This window comes from Cuculus canorus, chromosome 1 (assembly GCF_017976375.1).
Source record: "Cuculus canorus isolate bCucCan1 chromosome 1, bCucCan1.pri, whole genome shotgun sequence".
Classification (NCBI taxonomy): domain Eukaryota; kingdom Metazoa; phylum Chordata; class Aves; order Cuculiformes; family Cuculidae; genus Cuculus; species Cuculus canorus.
The window spans coordinates 70,328,843-70,342,860 of record NC_071401.1 but is presented as its reverse complement, the minus strand read 5'-3'; the positions used below and the strand labels follow the sequence as shown (position 1 = coordinate 70,342,860).

The following is a 14,018-nucleotide window of genomic DNA, read 5'->3' as shown; positions in this document are numbered from 1 at the left end:
TTTGAATACAGTCCTAGAGGGGAGATACATGGAGAGTGTTTAGTTGATTTACGATATAATCTGAAAAATAACTAAGAGAGCATTTATTTAATTTACATTGTAAATAAAATGTATGATATTGTATCCATAGAGTGCCTTTAAGAAACAAGAAGTTAACAGTTACAATATTCTCCATCCTGTATTTTATTGGTACATAAAGCCATCAAGGATTCAGTGCAGAAGTGCAGATTTGAGTTCATTCTTGCTCTGTAAATGCTGAAGGCAGAATTATGGCTCTAATTGACTGAAGAGCGTCCCCCTGCTTGGAAGAGAATTATAGGACAGTTAAATGAAAGAAGTGAGGGGATAAAAAAAAGTCATATACCTCAATAAGTGTGAATTCTGTGAAGATGAGACTTTATTGAATTGAAAAAATATGCTAATGTGAACTTACACACTTTCTCTGAGGTCTTAAGAGGTATTAATATTGTTGAATTAATAATTAATAATTAATCAATTGGGATAGTATTTTAAAAACTTGTTTAAGCCTTTTCAAACGTCCTTCAAACTTTTTCCCCCATATACTGTAGTGAAGTTGTCTGCTAGAAACTTTCTCTTTAGCTGCATAAAAATAAATAATTAAATACTTACATTTATTATATTGGTGATTGTTGCAGGTTTGAATATATGTTGGTTTAAAACACTTGAAAAAGGATTGTTGGGGGTGTGTGTGTGTACACGCACACAGAGGAGCTTGATCTAAGATTTCTTTGTAGTAATGGAGAAAATAGGTTTCCTGGTCTCTTTTTTTCCCTGTCCTTTCCCCCCCCCACCTCCTTGAGCTGCTCTCTAATCTAGATTGCGAAAGCATTTAGTTACTGAAAACCTCAGTTGTTTCTTTCTGTTTCTGTATGCTAATTTGAAGTGTATTGGCTAACATTGCTAACTAGGTTTCTTTTGCTATTGTGCTTTTCTTGAGTTCTATTTTCTCAAAAAGAAATTACTAAAAGGAAAGTAATTGTTTATATCATATTTCATTTTTCCCCCAATTTTATATTTATTATTGTTTCAATATTAAATGCTTTTTCATGTTTTCTATTTTCTACTGGGTGTGTATTAACTGTTACGTGTGAAGCATCTGAATAATACAGAAAGTTTAATTTATTAATTAAAACTGCCTGTCAGATTAACTGGTTTATCATTTAAGAATAACTGCTCTTTTTAAGTATAAAAATTTAAAGTACGTTGTAATGATCTTTATTTCCTTACTGCTCTAGATAAAGGTACCTTCATTTTCTGAAACGCTGTCTGCCTTGAATGTTGTGCAAGTAGCCGGAGGATCCAAAAGCCTTTTTGCAGGTAACAATTTTAAAATATATGTATAATTATTTAAGAGCAGAAACATATTTCCAGTTGTGAAACATTAATGGTGTTTCAAACAATTTTTTTTTTTTGTCTTCTTCTTAGTGACTGTGGAGGGTAAAGTATATGCCTGTGGAGAAGCTACAAATGGAAGGCTGGGTTTAGGAATATCTAGTGGAACTGTGCCTATTCCCCGTCAGATTACAGCTCTCAGTAACTATGTGGTAAAGAAGGTTGCCGTTCACTCAGGTACTAACTGTTGCTATTCTTACGTACATAAACATAACATAATAAACCTAAAAATAGTTCCTTTGAGACTTTCTTGGGTGCTGTGATGCCCCAGGGTATCTGATAGTTTTTAATTTTTTAAAAAATAAATACAGTTTATTAAATTCTGTTCCATAAAACATCAGATTAAACCTTATGGTTCTGTTATTAAAAACTAGGAATTTAGGCCATACTATTTATTTGATGGAAGTTAAATTTGGTAACTTCTGAATAGTTTTTAGTCTGATGCAAAGAAAGTGTTTTCATTTTTGAATATTGCTAAATGGTTTTATTTTTTTCTTTCTTTTTTTTTCCCCCTGCGTTGAAAATAGCCAATTGAGTGCTTTTTTTTTTTTAATGTACCAGGAAATCTACTCTTACAAAAGTTTTGTTTTAAATTAAATCACATTAAAACTCCAAAGAAATAAGTAATGTCTATTGGGTTGAAAGGGTCATACAGTTACATTGCAGAAGTAGAACAGTGTCAAATTTCTGAGATTTTTTGCTAGACCTGCTGCTTGCGTTGGGAGCTTGAAATTTAACTTCATTATTTACACTTCTAGGTGGCCGGCATGCTATGGCATTAACTGTTGATGGAAAGGTATTTTCATGGGGTGAAGGTGATGATGGAAAACTTGGTCACTTCAGTCGAATGTAAGGATACCAAATTTGCATTTCCATAAGAGAACATCTATGTTGCATGTTAGAACGCAGCTGACCACCACTATTGATGATGATAAGATTTTTAATATAATGGGAGTAAAAGCATTGTGAAAATACTTTCTTTTTCAGCAATGTATGTCAATTTATGGTGCAGCATTTGTAGCAATCTTCAGTCATTTTAAAAGGAGGTAGTGGAATTAATACTTGGAAGCATACTTAATGGACATAGTCTTTAGTAGTGTTTTTGAATGTCATTGATGAAATGGCACACTTTTGGATGTAGAGTGGTTGGTTACTTTTAGAAGGTAAGGTTTGCAGAGATGCCTTGAGGTGTAAAACCATAGCTTGCAAAATACTCTGCCAGGTATGCAAAATACTCTGCCGGGCATATGTTCCTGAGTTGTAACAGTTTGTGATGTAAGCCTGGCAGTGTTTTGTAGCCCTATTCTTTAGACATCTGCTCACAAACTTGTTAGCCAGAAATAAATTTCTTGTGCTTCAGTAGTAGTTAGTTTTATCCTCCACAGGACAGCCTGAGGAAAATCTGAGTTGTTTCAGGATTTTTCTTTTTATGTACCACAGAACAATGTTTTGAAATAAAAAAAACCTATAAACATAGCTCATGTAGAAATCTATGTTTGCCATTCTCATAAGTTTTGAAGACCTGATCAGAATGCATAAAAAAATTATGGTGCATATCTCAAGTGGTTAATATATGACAATGAATAAATGTGTGTCAGGTCAATGAAAAAGAAAGTCCACGTTAGAGCAGTATTATTTATTCTTTAACTGCCTCATGTTTTTTGTGTTTTTATTAAAAGTGAGACTTGAAACTTCTGGGTTTTTTATAGGAACAGATTTTCCAGAGGCTGTACATAATTTCATTAAACCTTAACAGTTGCTCCATTACACACTTAATTTTAGAAAGCCTTGAGCTGAAACCTTCTGTGAATTCAGAGAATATTGTGACCATGTAGGATAGTAAAAGTTTCCAGTGCTCTCCTCATAGAAACCTGACAGTAAATTCCAGTTCTAATTTCTGTCTTGTGAAGAGCATATTTGGGATGGAAATGTCATCTCATAATCTTTGTCTGGCTCTGTGTTCACAAGGTGGAGAAATAATTACATCTGAAAAATCACTCAGCTTTGGACAGTGACAGGATGTCAGTTTTAACTTTGTATTACACACTTTTTAACTGAGTCATCGTTTTGCTCTTTTGGTTTTGTTACATAAGTTTTGCAGTGTATACATGAAATATTTCTTCAAGTAAACTTTGAAGCACATTAAAATAGTAAAGCTTTTAATTTATGGTGGTGGTAAACAGTTCCATCTTGGAATCATAACATTGCATCTTGTTTTGTCTTAAGGTTACTGTTAGTTACTACACAAAATTTTTTTTATTATGAAGATTGGAGTCTATTGTGCAGCTCTTTCATAATTAACACAATGAATTCTTTACTTATTTTCTCTAGGAACTGTGATAAACCAAGATTGATAGAAGCATTGAAAACGAAACGCATCCGTGATATTGCTTGTGGCAGTTCCCATAGTGCTGCTATTACCTCTAGTGGTGAACTGTATACATGGGGTCTTGGAGAGTATGGAAGATTGGGGCATGGAGATAATACCACACAGCTGAAGCCTAAGATGGTAAAATAAATGTTTCTTGTGTCTGATGACATGTGAATGTGTTTGTTTATTAAATGCTATAATAAAGCTAAAGAAAAGCCTGAACCCGTGAAAGCAGTATGAAGACATAGTTTTGGAGTGGTCTAAATTAGGTTTTGGTACACACGAATAACAGGCAAGTTATTTCACATTTCCTTTCCTTGGGAAGGGATTGGCTAATGTTTTTTTGAACATTGATATGTAGCTGGAAGCTGCTGCTGTCCTTAAGCATAGTTGAATTCTAGATAAGCAAGGCTTGATAAGTCTTTGCTAAATGGCATGCTCAGACTGGGCACAATGAACAAGATCAGTCATAAAAGCTTGAAAACGTCTGTAAGGTTTTAGAACATAATTTCTTGGAACATTTTGCTTGGTTTTCTATTTTGTAGGTTAAAGTGCTTCTTGGCCACAGAGTCATTCAAGTTGCTTGTGGAAGCAGAGATGCTCAGACTCTTGCTTTGACAGATGAAGGTAGGAATGTCTTGTTCCAGAACCTTTTAGTACATGGGAATACTGTGATCTTTGTCTGACCTGTAGTTTGGTGTTTGTTAGGTTTGGTGTTTTCTTGGGGTGATGGTGATTTTGGAAAACTGGGTCGAGGAGGAAGTGAAGGATGCAACATTCCTCAGAACATTGAAAGACTGAACGGCCAAGGAGTTTGTCAGATTGAGTGTGGTGCACAGTTCTCATTGGCATTGACCAAATCAGGAGTGGTATGGACGTGGTATGTTACATTTGTCAGGAAGTATTAACAAAGCAATTGCTAAGTATGTGTTCATTTTATTGCTGTTTGACTGTGTTAACTCTGTCTGCACCTTACCTGTGTACTTTGTCTTTTAAATTTGCAGCCCTTTGAGATAAGCTGTGATTTGTTCAGTTACTCATAACACTGTCTCCATTAGCATGCTCAGTTATGTGTTGTACTCAGTTGGGATGCCTAGGTCTTACTGAATTACTGGAGGAAGAGGAAGACTTCTCCCTCTCTTGAGAGCAATGGAGCATGTCAGGGAATGTTAATTCAATACTTTTGAGTGGAATGGGAAAAAGAGAACCTGATAATTGTAGTTTGGATTATGTATCCCACAGCTGAAGCAGAGACAGAGAGTAAAGATGTAATTGAATAAGAAAGTAAGCTGAAGTTCGGAGGAGATGAAGGACTTCCTTGGAAATGCCAGGTCTCTACAGAGCTCATTGCTGCCCAGGAGACCATAAGGTTATCAGTAATGATGTCTCAAAGCAAGAACTGGTATGAGATGATCACCAAGGGTTATTAAAAACCCTTTGTATTTTTTTTTGTCTACTTCTGCTTTGTTTTCAACATAAACCTGTTTGTCTTAGCATTGTTACTTCTAGTCATACAATCTACAGCTATGACATTACAGGTCTACAAAGAAATTTTTTGGGTCTGTTTCAGCTGTGCATGTTTGCACTTTAGGATGGTTGAGTTGCTTCTAAACTTTTACTCTTACCTTCTTGAATTTGTACTGATTCGAGGGGGCTATCAAAACTTCTGAGTTATAACTTTAGATAGGCAACAGTGCTACATAGACCATATTCTCCTTCAGCATAACATAGCTATTCTTGGGGGAAAAAATTGATGATGATGTTAATGAGCAGCAGAAGCGAGTGAATGGTTATTAAAAACCGTGAAAGAAATCTCAGGGGTTTTTTTTTTTCCTTCTTTACTTATATTCTTCAAGGTGTTCTAAGGTGTTATGTTAATTTTGGACATAGTGTTTTTTTTTGGTGCAGTTTGTATATTGCAGTTTTAGAAGGATTGAAATTATGGAGGCTTAAAAACCTATATTGAGGCTTCCAGCAGTGAAAGAACCAAGTTATTTCCTGTATGTTTTTTACGTCAGTAGACTTGTTAGAGGGTCGGTTACTGTTAGGTTTATCCTCAGTAGTATAGATCTGTCCAAGTCTTATCAAAACACATCCATTGTCTAAGTATACTTGCAGTGTTTCTGCAATGGGGGAAATTTGTTGTGTTCATGGTTGCATGGCATATGAAAAAATATTTATAATGATCCCTATTCTATACCCAGATGAGGTTGCAGTCACAGAGCTGCAGTTATCCTCATTTTTAGGTCTTTGAGATTCACATTTGAATAATTTGTTAGTTGGTACTTGTGTTTAATCCCAGTGATAAATGAAATATTTTGATTTGGGAAGCTGCATTGACAGAGGAATGTCTAAACAATATAATTGTTTTGAATTTTGTTTACTGTCTGTTGCAGGGGTAAGGGCGACTACTTCAGGCTAGGTCACGGCACAGACGTACATGTGCGAAAGCCACAAGTTGTGGAAGGACTGAGGGGTAAAAAGATTGTGCATGTGGCTGTAGGTGCACTCCACTGCCTAGCAGTTACTGACACTGGCCAGGTACATTGTGCATCACCATCCTTTCCTGTCTTTCCTTGATCTGGAAAGGAATAAACTAAACTGAGGAAGTGTAATACCATCCATGCTGATTAAATGAAATAAAAATTTCTAATGATTTTTATTTCTAATGATCTTTATTTGCTTATTAAAGTCTTGAATAAATATAATCAAGATTGTAATTTAAAATATGCTAGCTTTTATATTAATATTGGAGTTCAATTGTTCTTGTGGTAGTAGCTTTCGTAATATTTTCCTAATTTGTATATTATCTCATGATCAATTTCCTGCTCTCACTCTCGAAATGCAGAAGCAGTCGTAGTATTCTGGACAGATTTTTCTGCTGTGATCCACTGTTATTGTTCTCATAGTACTGATTCAGATCCCCAATGTAATTACTGTGCAACTAATTCTTGTAAATTATTGTTCCCTGGGAACATTGAATGATTTATGAATTGGCAGTAATTTATGAATCATCTGATAAAGCGCTGCTTTTTTTTTTCAGTTGTTTTGTTTATTTTCTTTTCTTTTGTATGATAATGCCTGTGTTATTTAATGGCAGAAAAAAGTCACGGCTATAGGTTCTTTAAAATGTTCTAGATAGATAAGACAAATCACTAATATTCGTCTGTAGAAAATCTTTAAGAAAACAATTAAATGAGGCAACCAGTGACACAAACTAATATGTGGAAATGTTTACTGGCAGGTTTATGCTTGGGGTGACAATGACCACGGGCAACAAGGCAATGGAACGACTACAGTCAATAGAAAGCCGACTCTTGTTCAGGGCTTGGAAGGTCAGAAAATCACCCGCGTTGCTTGTGGGTCTTCCCACAGTGTAGCGTGGACAACAGTGGATGTAGCTACACCATCTGTTCATGAACCAGTACTTTTTCAGACAGCGAGGGACCCTTTAGGTGCTTCTTATCTTGGTTGGTATTTATTGTCTTATGTTGTTGTTTTTTATGCCATTTGGAGTATGAGTTCTCTGCATGGTTTAATAGGTGGTAGAAGAGTGCAAAAAGAAAACTGTCTTTTAAAAATCACCACAAAACAACAACAAAAACTTACACACTTATAAGAAAACCCTAACAAAACACCTTCCTGCGAGTGCATGTTATAAAGGACTTACTCAGAAGTAGCATTAGTTTGAACTTCTGTTGTTCTTCAGGAAGTTAAACCATAACATGCTTTATCAAATGCTCCAGAAAGTTTGTCTTTAGTACATGATAGAGCTTTATGGAAGTAACTGTAGATGGATGCTACTCTAATGCTTGGCGTCTTATATGTTATCTCTTGCTGTAATTCTTGATGCTACTGTTAGTTTTTGTTTCTAAGGTAGGTAACTTAAGAACTGGGAAGACAAAACAGAGGTTTCATGTTGAATATAAAAGCACCAAAGATTTGGCTAACTAAGCCTTTCATGAACAAGGCTATGTATTTAAGAAAGAGCAAAAACTACATATATAGAATATTTGATTAGCATTTTTAAGAGTATCTAGTAAGTATTAGTGCTATTTGAGAAATTTCTGTCTAAGTAAAACCTATTTTAGATGCTGAACACTGAAATATTTATATTACTTAATCTTCATGAGTATGTAACAAGCTGGAACACTCTTTTATGGAAACCCTTGTTACAAAGTGTCAGTATTGATTTTATGTTGTAACTATAGACACTGCAGTTTAAGAATCTACTGTTAGGTTAGTCTTTCTGACTTAACAAGATATCAAATAAATCAATTCCAGTTATGTATTACACCATTAAAAAAACGCTTGCCTTCTCTTTTTTTTTCCTCTCTCTCCAGGTGTTCCTTCAGATGCAGATTCTTCTGCTGCCAGCAACAAACTTAGTGGGGCAAACAGTTCCAAGCCGAATCGCCCTTCTCTTGCTAAGATTCTCCTATCACTTGATGGGAATGTTGCCAAACAGCAGGCATTATCTCATATACTGGTGGCATTACAAATCATGTATGCCAGGTAGGCATGCAAACTTTCTTGCCTTTTGCAGAGCAAAAGATGACACAACTAACCATCTAATAGGGTCCTTTGAGTCAGGTATAAATTGTTTCACAAGTTTAGAGTCCTCAGTTGTGGCCTAAAATTAATTGAAATTTTCTTTTGATGTTAGCTTTATGCTGTTATTTTTTTTTACCATAAGAAGCTGCCAGTGCCTGGAGAAAAAAAGTATTTGTTTAGGAATGCTGAAGTAAATAATGATAAATGATGTGGAGGAAGCAGTGGGGGCAGAGTGGAAAGAACTACAGAATTTTACAGTGGCCTTCTTGTTGCTAGTAGAGGACAGAGTATCTGTGCTAAAATTTACGAGAAGAACTCGTGTAAGATAGTGGCCTTAAAATGCAGTATTTGAGCTTCTGGCCCAAAGGAGAATGGAGATAAACTACTCTCTAAATTCCAGAGTTTGGAAACCTTTCCTTATTTGTAATAAGACAAGCAAATATAATTTTTTCTAAGGAACTATAATTGAGTTTATGTTAATCTGTCCTAAATGATTTCAGGGATGCAGTTGTTGGAGCATTGATGCCTGCAAGTATGATTGCACCAGTAGAATGTCCCTCTTCATCACCAGCCCCTCCGTCAGATGCTACTTCTACAGGAAGCCCTGCCAATGGAGATGAGTGCATGCTTGCGGGAGATGTAGAAGAGAGGCTCAGCCCAAACCCATGGCAGGACAGAAGAGGGGAGGTAGTGTCAAATGAGTTTTTCCAACAGTATTTAACAGTAAAACTGAAAAATAACCTCTACTATTACCAAACCAAACAGGACAATATTTTTCAGTGGGTACTCTACATATCTGGACAAACAAATATTGTAGTGTGAAATCAGTTTTGGGAATGATGTCATTTCAGAACTGTGTCATTTAAATGCAGTTGTGATGTTTACTATTAGTATTTTAGAGTTAACATGAAAATACTAACCATTTGACAAGATATCAGATTCATTTCATTGAAGTGATAAAAAAAAAAAAGACAATTATTTAATGAAGTGTCATTGAAAACTTATATCAAGTAATGTAGGCAGGAGGGCCGGAGTGGAATTCTACTGTATTTATTCTTAACTGCTAACACAAGCAGAAAAAAGAAGCAGCTTGCTACTGAAGAGATCTTTTCCTTTAACAAACTGTTAATTTGATGTGTATTTTTAGGGCGTGTCTTCTACTTGGTGGATTTTTCTGCAGGCACTGATGTTTTTGTTCTAGCTGGCATTGAGGAGGATGTTGGCTGGTTTGCCATGATGCAAACATAAAATAGAAGCTAAAAATACAGGGAGTTAATCTGTTGGTTTTGAATTTATGGCTGTTTTTAAATTGCTGCTATCTTTGAACATAAACTCTTCTTATAAGTAATTAGACTCTTCAAGTTTTTACAGCATCTTGTTGCAACTTTCCTTAGTTATTATTTGTTTTGCCTAGGTTGTTCCTTCAGAAGACGCTGTGACACCATCTGCTGTAACTCCATCAGCTGCTGCTGCCTCTTCCCGTCCTTTCATTCCAGTCACAGATGATCCCGGAGCTGCCACTATCATTGCAGAAACCATGACAAAAACCAAAGAAGTAATGTTGTCAATACCTTCCTTAAAACTGCTTTTACCAAGTAGTCTTGCTTTTTTTTGTGTGCTTTTAAATTATTTTATAAATGACAGTTTTGGGGTTTTTTTAAATCTAGCCAATGACAGAGGGGACTTGAGGGAACAGGGTTGGGTTTTGTTTGTTTTGGTTTTTTGCAGTTCCCCCCCAAGTTAAAGGGGTTAGTTTTAGGAAAGCTTTTTCACTTGAGAAATGGATTTAATAGTTCGTTGATTTGGGGACTGTATAATCCCAGATATAGAGATTGTGTTTTTAAACAACCTTTAAACTTAGTCAGTCAAGTTAACCTGTTCCGATTCAGTGAGATATTTCTCGTCTTCACTGTCTAAATATTTCTGCAATTTGTTTTGTAGGATGTAGAAAGTCAAAGTAAAGTGTCTGGCCCGGAACCGCAGTACTTGGATGAGTTTACTAGTCTCTTAGTACCAGATGACACACGAGTCATGGTTGACCTGCTAAAGCTTGCTGTGTCCAACCGAGCAGGTGAAAAGGGAAAAGATGTTCTTTCAGCTGTACTGTCTGGTATGGGCACAGCTTACCCACAGGTTAGGTTTTGTTTCTGTTGCATTTTAACTATGTCCTTATTATTTGTAGCTTACTAGAATGTTTTCTTGTATTTGAAGTGCAGCTTAACATACTGAGAAATTTAATAAACATGAAAATTAGAGTTGGACTTGAATGTGAACCTCAGTGATTTTAATGGAAATATGACATGAATATGTGCATGTGTGGCAAATGTTAGTAATAGACCCATTTCCTTGATTTGTCATGCTGCAATTAGGTAATAAAATAGAAGCTTAGTGAACTATATTTATGTATTGGACAAGTGGCTGTGGTTACTGGAATGAAGCTGAATTAACCATGTCCTGTTTCTGATACCTATAGAGTGTTGGTTTATAAACTTCCATATTGGTTTTGTTTTTTCAACTTGAGTGTATTTCTCAATTGAAGCAATCGTTATTGCTAGCTAAAAATGCTGTTAATATATTGTTGATGATATAGTAATTCTTACTTTTTAAGATTTACATTTGATGCATTTAAGTCTAACTACTTAGAAAGCATGCATGGCTGTAGGGTTTCTTTGGGCAATGGAGGAACAGAATTACTAAATACTGTGATACTGGATACCAACAGTTATAGGAAAGAATGTTACAAATAATGAATTATTAAAAGAATATCTGGTTACAGTAATGAACTGGAAGTTATTTAATGTTTATTTTGGCTTTACCTTTTAAATATTTTTTTTTCTAATGACTAGCAATGCATTTCTTTTAAGATATTCATATGATGTAGTTACTTTCTGTCTTTGCACCGCTTAAAGACTGTTTGCATAATCACTTCTGATGTTTTAAAACAAAGCTGATTTTTGTGTTCTTTTATTAAATTTTGCTTCGCTGACCAAAAATATGAATAATGACTTTGCTAATGACTATGCATTGAATTGAGATAAATTTTATTTATTAATGTGAAAAAATGACAAGATAGCTCCAGTTTCAAGCAGTGAAATCTTATTCTATCTTTGTCCAAGTAAACTAGGATTGTGTGAATTGATGCTATTCATGTAGAGGCAATTGAGTGATATTTCTCACACTGCTACTTCCCCCTCCACCTGCCTCCCTATTTTCAAATTCTTATTTTGATCAGCTGTGTATACTCATGTTCTGAGCTTGAGTAGTAGTTGTCCCACCCCAGTGAGATGCATGATATACATGAACTTATGTGTTAATTCTGGTGGGTTTGCTTCTAGCATTAATAGTGAGTAGCTGAACAACAGTGTGTTCGTGGGTGAAGTTTTTTAATTCTTATTTTTAACCTTGAGTAAGAGTTTTTATCAGAAACTGCTCTTGAAAATTACATTAGTACTCATTTTTATCTCTAAAGAGTGTTTTGCAGTGTTTTGTGTACTGGTTAAATATTTGCACCTTTCATTAATCTCTTGGCCTATGCTTTACAATTTGTATCTTACTGTTTTTTCTGTAAGGGAAAACAATTATTTCTGTTATCATTTGCTTACTGGAAAAGTGTTGTTCGGCTTTTATTTTTAGGTATTTTTCTAGCTTTAACACCACTGAAAAGAGTATTTTTTAATTAATATAATGGTATATGAATGTTTTATTTATTTTAAATTTGGGAAGAATGGTAATTGGCTTAGATTTCTTGGACTAATCAAACTTATGTTTTGTAAAATGTGTATTTATATTTTCTTAGGTTGCTGATATGTTGTTGGAGCTGTGTGTTACTGAACTAGAGGATGTGGCAACTGATTCCCAGAGTGGTCGCCTCTCTTCACAGCCAGTTGTGGTAGAAAGTAGCCATCCATATACTGATGATACATCTTCTAGTGGCACAGTTAAAATACCAGGTATAGAATTCTTAGAGTTGAGTTACTAAAATTCAGTTATTTTCAAGCCTGCATGCATAAAATTTTTCCTTAGTCATGTTATGTATCCTGTCACTGTAGTAGAAATATTTCTTAAGACATGTACTGCATGAACATCTCGATCCTGTGAAGTACACATTTTTGGGTTCACTGGCTGTGACTGCAGCTGTGTATTATTGTTTTCTGTTCAGTTACGAAGCTGAGAAAGACCGAGTCTTTTTCAGGGTCAGTAATTGAACATGTATCTTCTAATCTTGAGCATTAGGGCAACAGTTTTTGTTCTAATGCTGTCTTTTCATTTAGTGCTTCCTTCAGTATACTATCTAGTACTTACTGGAAGTTACAAGCAACAAAGAGCTATTTCTTTAACTATAAATACACACATTTTTTTGTCTGTTGCAACCTCAGTTCAGAATGTTCTAGTATAGTGTTCTGTCTGCTAGGCCCTACTCACATAGTTTGCTATGATGTAAAGCTTTCAAAGAGAAGAAATTACAGATAAATAATGTCATTAAACCAAAGAAAAATATTTCTGTTGATGAGAGCTATGGCTTCCAAACACACAACTGTGTTTCATTTCATGTTGATTTATAAAATCAGCATTTGTCATGATATTGATTGCTTTGCAAAAATACATAAACTCTTTGTGGCTGTTTTAGGTGCTGAGGGTCTAAGGGTAGAATTTGATCGCCAGTGTTCAACAGAGCGGCGTCATGATCCACTCACCATAATGGATGGTGTCAACAGAATTGTTTCTGTCCGATCAGGTTAGAGAACTAGTGCTTTTCAAAAGTGTCTTGTGTGATTTACTGTTAAAAAGCTGGATGAAATGTACCACTGTCTGTGACTGATGTATTGTGAGGGATATGCCAGTAAAGACAGAGGAAAAGCTATGTAAATTGAAATTCTGCTTTAAACTAACAAAGATATAGGATCTAGACACAGACCTGTAAGAGATCTTGCCTCTTTGAATACAGAGAATCTCTCAGAAGAGCATGTTGTCATGTTCTTCCTAAGAGTGCAAGTATAAAAAAAATAAAAGTGTTTAGCACCCCTGCCAACATGTGTGAATTTCTGTATAATCAAAGTATATTTTAACATATTGGACTGTGATTGGTAAAGGATATTTCTTTTGTTAGCTTCTTTTATTTTTCAAGTAATACTTACAGACCTTTTGAGCTTTCATACAGTCAAGACAAATGTTGTTCTGCTGTTGAATGCCCAAAATACTAGGTAGACTCTTTCTGTTTTCTGCTCTGGCCTGTGTATGCGACACTAGGTGAAATCTCCATGCTTTTTTTTCCTTGTTATCTCTGATTTCATTTTTAACCACTATTAATTTGCAGCAGATTTTAGAGGAATAGTTCTAATGTCATCAAATTTTACACTGAACCTACCCACACTTTAAGTCATGTGGAAGGGTGTCAGTAGTTACTGCCTGTGCTTAACATTTCTGAGCAGTCATGATGTGGGCTTTTATTGCTGCTCCATTTTTCGCAAACTGTTTCAGATGCACGTGTGTTTCATAACTGAGGTATTTCTGACTGGAGTCTTGGGTGGAAAAAAAGCTATGAAGTTTTATTGAATGTATATGGTGTTATATATTTTGGTATTACGGAAAGGTAATTTGAAGATAGGACAGTGGATTTCATTACTATCTCAGAATAGTCTTTTGAATGTCCTATTAAAAGTAGAGTATCTGTTAGCACTGC

General features: G+C 35.2%; 1 protein-coding gene across 2 annotated transcripts in view; it reads left to right on the top strand.

Annotated features, from left to right (window-relative positions):
- Positions 1 to 14,018, top strand: part of HERC2 (HECT and RLD domain containing E3 ubiquitin protein ligase 2) — a 110,733-nt gene that overhangs the window by 68,822 nt on the left and 27,893 nt on the right. For both annotated transcript variants that reach the window (XM_054058424.1, XM_054058415.1), the window contains exons 58-71: positions 1,257 to 1,338; positions 1,447 to 1,590; positions 2,172 to 2,262; positions 3,745 to 3,922; positions 4,330 to 4,411; positions 4,493 to 4,664; positions 6,181 to 6,325; positions 7,029 to 7,254; positions 8,128 to 8,299; positions 8,839 to 9,025; positions 9,753 to 9,893; positions 10,280 to 10,471; positions 12,135 to 12,288; positions 12,966 to 13,073. In XM_054058424.1, coding sequence (XP_053914399.1) covers positions 1,257 to 1,338; positions 1,447 to 1,590; positions 2,172 to 2,262; positions 3,745 to 3,922; positions 4,330 to 4,411; positions 4,493 to 4,664; positions 6,181 to 6,325; positions 7,029 to 7,254; positions 8,128 to 8,299; positions 8,839 to 9,025; positions 9,753 to 9,893; positions 10,280 to 10,471; positions 12,135 to 12,288; positions 12,966 to 13,073 — 2,074 coding nt within the window. The remainder of the gene's footprint in view (positions 1 to 1,256; positions 1,339 to 1,446; positions 1,591 to 2,171; positions 2,263 to 3,744; positions 3,923 to 4,329; positions 4,412 to 4,492; positions 4,665 to 6,180; positions 6,326 to 7,028; positions 7,255 to 8,127; positions 8,300 to 8,838; positions 9,026 to 9,752; positions 9,894 to 10,279; positions 10,472 to 12,134; positions 12,289 to 12,965; positions 13,074 to 14,018) is intronic.